We start from the raw sequence: 11427 nt of genomic DNA on the forward strand, positions 1-11427 counted from the left end.
TAGAAGAGACTGTATGATAGACTAGTACATGAATGCAGTGCAGTTGTGATTCCCTCTCATTTTATATCGTGGCAGTATGGTTGTGAGTGACACTGCAGCTTCGCTAGACTATAGGCCAGCCCATCCATAACAGCTGGAGCTGCTTTGCAGAGGGTTACCGTAGGACAGGCAGGGAACAGCCAAAGAACCAGGCCCAGCACTGCAAACAGGATCCTCAAATGTCAAAATGACAGCTTTTCCTCAGTCAGCGTGAGCTTAACCCCTTCAGCACAACTATAATCTGTCACTTTCTATTTAGCTGGTTTCTTTTGATGCATTCGTTATATACACTGCATTGTCTATGAGCAAATTAGAGCCTGACCGTACATCCAAATTAGAGCCTGACCGTACATCCAAATTAGAGCCTGACCGTACATCCAAATTAGAGCCTGACCGTACATCCAAATTAGAGCCTGACCGTACATCCAAATTAGAGCCTGACCGTACATCCAAATTAGAGCCTGACCGTACATCCAAATTAGAGCCTGACCGTACATCCAAATTAGAGCCTGACCGTACATCCAAATTAGAGCCTGACCGTACATCCAAATTAGAGCCTGACCGTACATCCAAATTAGAGCCTGACCGTACATCCAAATTAGAGCCTGACCGTACATTGAAATTAGAGCCTGACCGTACATCCAAATTAGAGCCTGACCGTACATTGATATAAAGATGGAGTACAAAGTGGAATGAAATGCTGACTTCCAGGTGAATCTTGCACTGTGTAGGCTACTCCTTGTATAGGACGAATAAACAAATGTGAACATGTTACTTACACATTTTGCCCAAGGCTAGGTGTATTTGTTCTTGCCTGTAATTCATGTAAAACATTGTTTACAAGCTACATTATACGACCCATGTCACTGCATTACAAGTTATTTAATGTATGCACAAGAATGTAACAATAAAACGTTATGGCCTGTGAGTCTTATTGAAGACGGGGAGTGGGGATAGTAAGGTGGAGATCTACTGTCATGTTTCTCAGCATGGATTAAGATCAGACAAGGAACAGAGAGAGAGACTGAAGAAATAGGTTGCCGCTCTTGTAATTGTGGGACAAGTCAGCAAGCGCCCACCATCACCACCATCCATCACAACCGTGTTCACTTCCAAAGCTGGGTCTAATAATCTGCAGGCTTGCTGAGTTAACAACTCTTTTGTGGAGGCAGAATGCTGACGGGTCTGACACAAGAATACAGTACAGCCACACAGCCTGGACTGCAGCCTTTAACCCCCACTGGACAGCAACTCTGCCAGTAAGTAACCTGGGTTACCACAACATCTAACAAACAGTACTGTGGTCATGTCATCAACCGCTTACATCATAGCACTCTCTGTTTATCACAGAGTTGGCTAGTTTCAGTGCCTATTCAGATAAATGTCAGTTGGCCAAGGTTGTGATCTATCATGTGACCAGTGGTAACACAGATCCAGAAGAATCACAAGGCCTATCCTGTGTGTGATTGGCATGTCAAAAACATGTATATCATGTAACCATACTGGAGGAAACAAACGCTTCCTTGGATGAGGTTCTCCTTTTTGACTAAGTCCACAAACCCCTAAATCGAATAGGGCTATTAATGTGATCAGACCTGCCAACTGACCCAACTAACCACAACCTGGCTTTGCTTCCTGGGGTTTTGTAGCTTTCAAAGCAGGCCGCCTGTGTTTGTGTACAGCACCTAGCAGACCAGATCAGTTTGGACAGCTGGTGGCGAGGGACACAGGCTCAGAGACACAACATGGTCTCTGTATACAGTGATTATCACAATCCCCTCTGAGTCACACGAGACTAGGGAGAAATTCCTCAGTTACAACACAAAGACGGCAGTTAAAGGGACAGATATGCGTCAGCATTCCACCTGTACAATAGTAGAGTACAGTGCGCCAGTAACACCATCACATACCATCTACTGCATCTTGATGTAAATAAATGTATCACTAGCCACTTTAAATAATGTTCTCATACCCTACATTACTCATCTCATATATATATATACACTGTACAGTGTACTATATATACCATCTTGCCTATGCCGTTCGGCCATCACTCATTTATATATTTTTATGTACATATTCGTATTAATTCCTTTACACTTGTGTGTGTGTATAAGGTAGGTGTTGTGAAATTGTTAGGTTATATTACTTGTTAGATATTACTGCATTACTGAACTAGAAGCACAAGCATTTCGCTACACTTGCATTAACACCTGCTAACCATGTGTATGTGACAAATAAATTTGATTTGACATTGTTGATGGATAGCGATAAGACATGTCATTTTGAGAAACTCATGACTTTGCCCACATTAGCCTAGGCTGTGTGATTAACGGAGCAGAACTCTCGTGCTGACAAACTAAGTGGTGAAGAGAGACGGAGGACAGCATTAGTACGAGGCCAGAGAGGTGAGAATGTGTTTGGGAGTACAGAGAGTGCGCTTTGCCTCATGCAAACACCACTGCCAGGCACATTTTTCCACCTCAGCTCACATTCTCCTACTGAGAAAACAACAGTGGGACATCTATTAAAGTACCTGTCTAACTATCATTACAGATGCCTACAGTTCAGATGAATGTGTGTCATGAAGGTGACAGTGTGTCAGCGAGGAGCCTAAACAAGACAGTCAATGTTGGGCGTCTATATTTGCACACCCATACACACACTCCAGAAACACACGTCACATACAAATAGAGAGAGTAGGAGAGAGAGAAAGCGAGTGGGGGACGAGAGAGAGAACTACGCCTAGAGGAGGAGAAAAATAAAAATATTCAGAGAGAAGAGGGAGAATCACAACCAGACAGTTCACTAATTAGAGCTGGGCAGCCAGCAAAGGACCAGCCAGGGATGAAGAGAGAATCTGAGAAGGACAGAGAGATAAACAGAGAGCTACAGAAATGAAAGGGGTAGGACAGATGAACAGAGAGAGAGAGAGGGGAAGATAGAAGAGAGAGGACAGTTGAGATGATTTGTTGAGTTAGCCCCACTGTGGTCCTCTGTCTGGTCAGTGTGGTGTGGACTTGAATGGATCATTCAATCAGAGACCCCTTTGAATGGGTCACATTCAAGTCGCATAGCAACACTGCCGAGGAGATGGGAAGCCCACAAACAAAGCCAAAGTCTCTCCATTCAGGGCCACCTTCACAGAGCCATGAACTAAAGATCAGAACATAGGCCATGGTGTAAAATCAAACCTGAGATTCAATGTAGGCTAAACTGTTTGTAGTCCAGTTGAGGGAGAGGAGGTGACTACCTTATTTTGTAAAGCAAGGCCAGGTGGCATTGCGTGAGGGCGTCATGTTTACTTTCACTGCCAGCATTCATTTAAAGACACTGGCAGAACCCAGCAATAACACTAGCTAAACCTCCAATCAAAGAACAGCGGCTATCCCTCTATAAAACATACCAGCATCTTAAAAGGATCAGCTGAAATAGAGCAGAGAAATAGAAAAGAGTAGAAGTATACAACCAAAGCAGGGCTATACAGTGCACCTGTTTTACTCACATATGCGCCCAAATATTTTACTGTGCGATCCTAAAAATGAAAGATTCTAGCATTATTACATAGAATATTTTTCATTGCGCTCCTAAATTCCTTTGTGTATGCAAACATAGAGCCCTGCAAAGCAGAGAAAATAGCAATAAAGTACAACGTTTTGGTTTTATTTCAGCAGCGTAAAAAAAAAAACATGCTAATTGCTTCTAGAATGAGGGAAGGTCTATCCTCTGTTGCTTAATTATAAGGAGTGAACGCCTCAAAGGGAAATTAGTCCCACAGCACAACCTCTGGTTCATTACTTTTCCTTAGACTCAGATATAGGCCTAATGATACTTCAAGGTTATATGGTCAAGTGTTTCTCTATATTGCTCCATTATATCAGTGAGCTTCTGCCTCCATAACAGCCATGAATGAACCGAAATGCCAAAGAATGTTGTTACACATCCTGGCTTTTTTGGAACAATAGTTTATGGGGGGGCAACATGAATTGAGTGGGAGGGTCATGCCCCCCCCCCCCCCCCTTTACACAGTTTGATGAGTGATGGTTAGATACATATACAGAATTTTAATTTTCTTTCTAATGTCTCCTTGTATATCTTAATATACTGGAGCAAAATGTAATTTGGAGAGGTTGGGTGTCAGTTTAGCTCACACAAACACTGCCAACTTAATGTAAAAAAAGTCAACAAACCTGAGGCTCTGCCACACATTAAAAACTCATTGGTGGAGGAAAACACACTGTGGTAAATAGCTTTTAGTGACTGATGCCCTATGAACAGGAAATACCCTTGTGAATCTCTTATTGTATTCTCCTTAAGACAGTCATTAACCAACTCGCATCCTCTGAGCTGGGTTTGTGACTGCAAAGGCAGGAAGGAATATATGAACCAGCCCATTGTTAACTAAGGCTAAATTATGCACCATTAGTTGCAGTGATGAAAAGGAGGCCAGGCAGGCACTGCCATGTTGACTTGAGACAGCCCAGAGAAAATAGACTCAGTTGGATTAGATTACCACAGCCTAATGATGTGACAATTAGGGATGCAAATGACCTGTAGGCAAAACCACAAGTGAGGTACACTGACAGAGAACACATTCAAAACAAGAAATTACATTTAGCTGAAGAGATACAGGAGTTTTCACTGGCTGGTCATTTAAATATCAGTCATCTTTTACATTAACATGAGAAGACTATAACTGGATGAGATCAGCCTTTACAGGTTATTTTTCAGGAGTGAGATATTTTGATGGGTGGTTTAATTTATGTAGCCTCTACATACTCATAACATAGTTGTTGGTTAAATAGGACAGGCAGAGGCAACAAGTTAGCTGTGGCAGAGGGAACTGTAAACTCACCTGGAAGTAACCTGGCCTCTAACTTCTTGATAGGTGGCTGTGGAATTTTTTTCAGTTCAGTCTGCATGAAAAGTAAAACAGAGACCGTTTGTTAGTCTATAATAAGCAAACTAAATGCACAGCATATACAGTAGCTAGTGAATTAACAAGTAATCCTACCTAGCTAACTACTCAGTAGTACAAGTTACAGTATACTGAGGACAAATAACGTAGCTAGTAAAGTAAGGTTACTCACCTGTAAAGGCGGAAGGTAGGATTTAAAGGTTGGTTTCATGGGCTTCACAGAAAACATTATTAATAGCTTGAGTCCAACAACTAAAGTTGATTAATGGATACTCCCAAGACTTCAGTGAGAAAATAATGTCAAAACTTAGCTAACGTCTAAGCTGGATAGCACAACAGCTCAAAAATAAACTGCTGAATATGTCAAGTAGTCAAATACAATCCATTTTTCGAGATAGATTTCTCCATTTGGATCAGGCTGAGATAGCTGGCTGGCTATCCCCTTTCGTGTCAACACACAGCTGTTGTGCTGTGCTGGCGAGCTATGGTTATCCTCCTAGCGAGCTAGTAAGCTAACATTGCAGTTCGCGGCTAGCAAGCAAGTTTTAGTTCGTGAAACAACTTGGTAGAGCTAGCTATCTAGCAAGCATTCCATTTGCAGAACTTTGCGAACGCCTTGCTGCAGAACGTTGGTTCATTCATTAGCTTGCTGGAGAAGAACTCCACAACGTAAACCCTGATGGCATACAGCAGTGATAACTTTCGAATTTAGCTAGCTAGCAGCATTATATCCAAAGCTTTGCTATCCTTTCGCTTTATAGACACAGCGGCCATGTTTACCTTCGGGAGGAATCAGATACAGACAGGGGAGGAGTTTCGGGGCGGGCTATGTTGCACCCCCAAGTACAGACCTGGGACCAGTTTTAACTGACTGCTTTCCAGACTATACAATTTTGAAAATATAAACGTAGGGGCCTTTTGACCTACAACTGAGGGCATGGGAGAGCCCCATAAAGTGATTTCTCTCGCTCTTGATTCCTCAAGCGTCGTCTGATCCATTCATATGTCGACTTGGGGCTCATTATACACTTTCCCCAATTGATAATCAAATTGATATTGCAAAGATTGCATATCAAAATAAAAAATCCCATTAATTTTATTTATGCAATGTTTATTCAATGTTACATAATAATTAGGCAATCAAACATACAGTATCACACACTATCAGAGAAACATTAAGCACAACTGTAGGACTAAGCACTACCACCATTTAATGAAAATGTTCAATCCAGCATGAGTGGATCCAACACCATCATTAAGTTTGCCGATGACACAACAGTGGTAGGCCTGAACACTGACAACGACGGAAAAGGACTACAGTAAAAAGAGTACCGATCACGCCTCCATTCTCATCGACGGGGCTGTAGTGGAGCAGGTTGAGAGCTTCAAGTTCCTTGGTGTCCACATCACCAACAAACTAACACGGTCCAAGCACACCAAGACAAGAGAGCACGAAGAGGGCACAACAAAACCTATTCCCCCTCAGGAGACTGAAAAGATTTGGCATGGGTCCTCAGATCCTCAAATGGTTCTACAGCTGCACCATCGAGAGCATCCTGACTGGTTGCATCACTGCCTGGTATGGCAACTGCTCGGCACCCGACCACAAGGCACTACAGAGGGTAGTGCGTATGGCCCAGTACATCACTGGGGCTAAGCTTCCTGACATCCAGGACCTCTATACCAGGCGGTGTCAGAGGAAGGACCTAAAAATTGTCATAGACTCCAGCCACCCTAGTCATAGACTGTTCTCTCTGCTACCGCACGGCAAGCGGTACCGGAGTGCCAAGTCTAGGTCCAAAAGGATTCTGAACAGATTCTACCCCCAAGCCATAAGACTCCAGAACATCTAATCAAATAGCTACCCGGACTATTTGCATTGCCCCCCCCCCCTCAATCAGTCCCTGGATGGGAGACCAGATGCTGCTGGAAGTGGTGTTGGAGGGCCAGTAGGAGGCACTCTTTCCTCTGGTCTAAACAAAGATCCCAATGCCCCAGGGCAGTGATTGGGGACACTGCTCTCTGTAGGGTGCTGTCTTTCGGATGGGACGTTAAACGGGTGTCCTGACTCTCTGAGGTCATTAAAGATCCCATGGCACTTATCGTAAGAGTAGGGGTGTTAACCCCGGTGTCCTGGCTAAATTCCCAATCTGGCCCTCAAACATCACGGTCACCTAATAATCCCCAGTTTACAATTGGCTCATTCATCCCCCTCCTCTCCCCTGTAACTATTCCCCAGGTCGTTGCTGCAAATGAGAACGTGTTCTCAGTCAACTTACCTGGTAAAATAACGGAAAAATAAATAAATAAATAAATAATGAAATGTATTTATAAAGCCCTTTTTACATCAGCCGATGTCACAAAGTGCTATACAGAAACCCAGCCTATAACCCCAAACAGCAAGCAATGCAGATGTAGAAGCACGGTGGCTAGGAAAAATTCCCTAGAACGGCAGGAACCTAGGAAGAAACCTAGAGAGGAACCAGGCTCTGAGGGGTGGCCAGTCCTCTTCTGGCTGGGCCGGGTTGAGATTATAACAGTACATGGCCAAGATGTTCAAACGTTCACATATAACCAGTAGGGTCAAATAATAATAATCACAGAGGTTGTAGAGGGTGCAACAGGTCAGCACCTCAGGAGTAGATGTCAGCTGGTTTTCATAGCCGATCCTTCAGAGTTAGAGACAGCAGGTGCGGTAGAGAGAGAGAGTCAAAAACAGCAGGCCCGGGACAAGGTAGCACGTCCGGTGAACAGGTCAGGGTTCCATAGCCACAGGCAGAACAGTTGAAACTGGAGCAGCAGCACAACCAGGTGGACTGGGGACAGCAAGGAGTCATCAGGCCAGGTAGTCTTGAGGCATGGTCCTACTGCTCAGATCCCCTGAGAGAAGAGAGAAAAAGAAAGAGAGTTAAAGGGGGCATACTTAAATTCACACAGGACTCCGGATAAGACAGGATAAATACTCCAGATATAGAAGACTGATCCTAGCCCCCCGACACATAAACAATTGCAGCATATTATCTATGCATAGTCACTTTAATAACTCTACCTAAATGTACATATTACCTCAATTACTTAGACTAACCGGTGCCCCCGCATATTGACTCTTTACCAGTACCCCCTGTATATAGCCTCGCTATTGTAATTTTACTGCTGCTCTTTAATTATGTTACTTTTATTTATTTTCTTTTTTAGGTATTTTTTCTTAAAACTGCATTGTTGGTTAAGGGCTTGTAAGTAAGCATTTCACTGTAAGGTCTCCACCTGTTGTATTCGGTGCATGTGACAAATAACATTGATTTGATTTGACCCCCATCCCAAACAAACCCCTGGTGGCCCCACCCCAACCCCGGTCTAAACACAATATCTACATGATATGAGTAACTATTGGTTGTTAGTAATTCATACTTTCGTTCCAATCCTGAGGTGGTCAGGTGCATGACGTCTGTGTGGCCTGGGGGTCAAAGGCCTCATATTCAGTATTGAGCATGACCACAGAATAGGGCTCGGCAGCAACATCAGCATGTTCCTCAGCCCTGTTCTGTGCAGTGTTCCTCGGTCCTGTTCTGTGCAGTAACAGGATCTCTCACTTCAGTCATCTTCAGAAGTGATTAGGGCCCCTCCTCCTCTCTTCTGCTCACAGCATATGGGGAGCCTACACCCAGAAAGAGGAAGTAGTGGAATTAGATGGGTTTGAGCTGCAGTCAGCAGCACTATATTTCTATGAACAAATTCACACATTCCTATTATGGAATAAACATGCACAATGCACACTCACAGTCTGAGTCATGCGTCTGCTCTCCATCTTGATCTCTGTAATAGATCAATAATAAGTATTATCATTCTAGAATAAATGTGTATTGTATTAAATCATTAGTAGCATGTTTTTTAAATAATTTTTATAACCTTTATTTAACCAGGTAGGCCAGTTGAGAACAAGTTCTCATTTACAACTGCGACCTGGCCAAGATAAAGCAAAGCAGTGTGACAAAAACAACAACACAGAGTTACACATGGGATAAACTAATGTACAGTCAATAACACAATAGAAAAATCTATGTACAGTGTGTGCAAATGTAGTAAGGTTAGGGAGGTAAGGCAATAAATAGGCCATAGCGGCAAAATAATTACAATTTAGCATTAACACTGGAGTGATAGATGTGCAGATGATGAATGTGCAAGTAGAGATACTGGGGTGCAAAAGAGCAACAAAAAAAAAATGTATTATGGGGATGAGGTAGTTGGGTGTGCTATTTACAGATGGGCTACGTACAGGTACAGTGATCGTTAAGCTGCTCTGACAGCTGATTCTGAAAGTTAGTGAGGGAGGTATAAGTCTCCAGCTTCAGTGATATTTGCAATTCGTTCCAGTCATTGGCAGCAGAGAACTGGAAGGAAAGGCGGTCAAAGGAGGAATTGGCTTTGGGGATAACCAGGAGTATTTCCAGACTCCCTCCCTGAAATGGTGCATTTCCATACAGGATTTACCCCAGTGTTTTACCCAGAAGTCTCAGACTTTTCTGTTTCCATCTACAGTTGAAGTCGGGAAGTTTACATACACTTAGGTTGGAGTCATTAAAACTCATTTTTCAACCACTCAACAAATTTCTTGTTAACAAACTATGGTTTTGGCAAGTCGGTTAGGATCTACTTTGTGCATGACACAAGTAATTTTTCCAACAATTGTTTACAAACAGATTATTTCACTTATAATTCACTGTATCACAATTCCAGTGGATCAGACGTTTACATACACTAAATTGACTGTACCTTTACTCTACTTCCTGATGGCCTTCTTCTTCATTGCACAAATGAATAACCTCAACCTATTTCCCAAGACTGGTGACATCCAGTGGAAGCAGTAGGAACTGAGAACAGAGTGATTAGAAATATGGCTTCCCAATGAAAACTCATTGAACAGACAGTGACTTAAAAAATAAAATAAAAAAATAATGGTTAGTCCTCGGGGTTTTGCCTGCTACATAAGTTCTGTTATACTTACAGATATGATTCAAACAGTTTTAGAAACTTCAGAGTGTTTTCTATCCAAATAATATGCATATCTTATATTCTGGGGATGAGTAGAATGAAGTTGAAATTGGGCACGCTATTTTTCCCAAAGTGAAAACTCTGCCCCCTATCCTAGAGAAGTTAAACAGCTTGGAAAATTCCAGAAAATAATGTCATGGCTTTAGAAGCGTCTGATAGGCTAATTGACATCATTTGAGTCAATTGGAGGTGTACCTGTGAATGTATTTCAAGGCCTACCTTCAAACTCAGTGCCTCTTTGCTTGACATCATGGGAAATCAGGCAAGACCTCAGAATTTTTTTTTTTGTAGAACTCCACAAGTCTGGTTCATCCTTGGGAGCAATTTCCAAATGCCTGAAGGTAACACGTTCATCTGTACAAATAATAGTACGCAAATATAAACACCATGGGACCACACAGCCGTCATACCACTCAGGAAGGAGATGTGTTCTGTCTCCTAGAGATGAACATACTTTGGTGCGAAAAGTGCAAATCAATCCCAGAACAACAGCAAAGGATCTTGTGAAGATGCTGGAGGAAAAAGGTACAAAAGTATCTATATCCACAGTAAAACGAGTCCGATATCGACATAACCTGAAAGGCCGCTCAGCAAAGAAGAAACCACTGCCCCAAAACCGCCATAAAAAAAGCCAGACTACGGTTTGCAACTGCACATGGGGACAAAGATCTTACTTTTTGGAGAAATGTCCTCTGGTCTGATGAAACAAAAATAGAACTGTTTGGCCATAATGACCATCATTATGCTTGGAAGAAAAAGGGGGAGGCTTGCAAGCCGAAGAACACCATCCCAACCGTGAAGCACTGGGGTGGCAGCATCATGTTGTGGGGGTGCTTTGCTGGAGGAGGGACTGGTGCACGTCACAAAATAGATGGCATCATGAGGCAGGAAAATGATGTGGATTTATTGAAGCAACATCTCAAGACATCAGTCAGGGAGTTAAAGCTTGGTCGCAAATGAGTCTTCCAAATGGACAATGACCCCAAGCATACTTCCAAAGTTGTGACAAAATGGCTTAAGGACAACAAAGTCAAGGTATTGGAGTGGCCATCACAAAGCCCTGACCTCAATCCTATAGAACATTTTTGGGCAGAACTGGAAAAGCGTGTGTGAGCAAGGAGGCCTACAAACCTGACTCAGTTACACCAGCTCTGTCAAGAGGAATGGGCCAAAATTCACCCAACTTATTGTGGGAAGCTTGTGGAAGGCTATCCAAAACGTTTGACCCACAATTTAAAGGCAATGCTACCAAATACTAATTGAGTGTATGTAACTTCTGACCCACTGGGAATGTGATGAAAGAAATAAAAGCTGAAATAAATCATTCTCTCTACTATTATTCTGACATTTCACATTCTTAAAATAAAGTAGTGATCCTAACTGACCTAAGACAGGGAATTCTTACTAGGATTAAATGTCAG

General features: G+C 42.7%; 1 protein-coding gene and 1 long non-coding RNA gene across 3 annotated transcripts in view; both read right to left on the reverse strand.

The window, feature by feature from the left end:
• The window catches only part of LOC139562751 (myotubularin-related protein 10-like), a 29126-nt gene extending 23369 nt beyond the window's left edge, over positions 1-5757 (reverse strand). Inside the window, exons 1-2 of one of the 2 annotated variants that reach the window (XM_071380740.1) lie at positions 5130-5757; positions 4895-4955 (exon numbers count right to left, since the gene is read on the reverse strand). In XM_071380740.1, the coding sequence (XP_071236841.1) occupies positions 4895-4955; positions 5130-5186 (118 nt within the window). In that variant the 5' untranslated portion in view covers positions 5187-5757. Of the gene's footprint in view, positions 1-4894; positions 4956-5129 lie in introns of those variants that run through there. The other variant, XM_071380741.1, reaches the window with a different exon arrangement.
• A 297-nt stretch (positions 5758-6054) lies between these two features.
• Positions 6055-10873, reverse strand: LOC139563210 (uncharacterized). The gene is made up of 3 exons (XR_011672510.1): positions 8736-10873; positions 8366-8612; positions 6055-7837 (listed from the first exon to the last, which is right to left on the reverse strand). It is a non-coding gene; the product is annotated as an uncharacterized lncRNA (long non-coding RNA).
• Between the last annotated feature and the right edge of the window lie 554 nt (positions 10874-11427).

Source organism: Salvelinus alpinus, chromosome 33 (assembly GCF_045679555.1).
Source record: "Salvelinus alpinus chromosome 33, SLU_Salpinus.1, whole genome shotgun sequence".
NCBI classification, from domain to species: domain Eukaryota; kingdom Metazoa; phylum Chordata; class Actinopteri; order Salmoniformes; family Salmonidae; genus Salvelinus; species Salvelinus alpinus.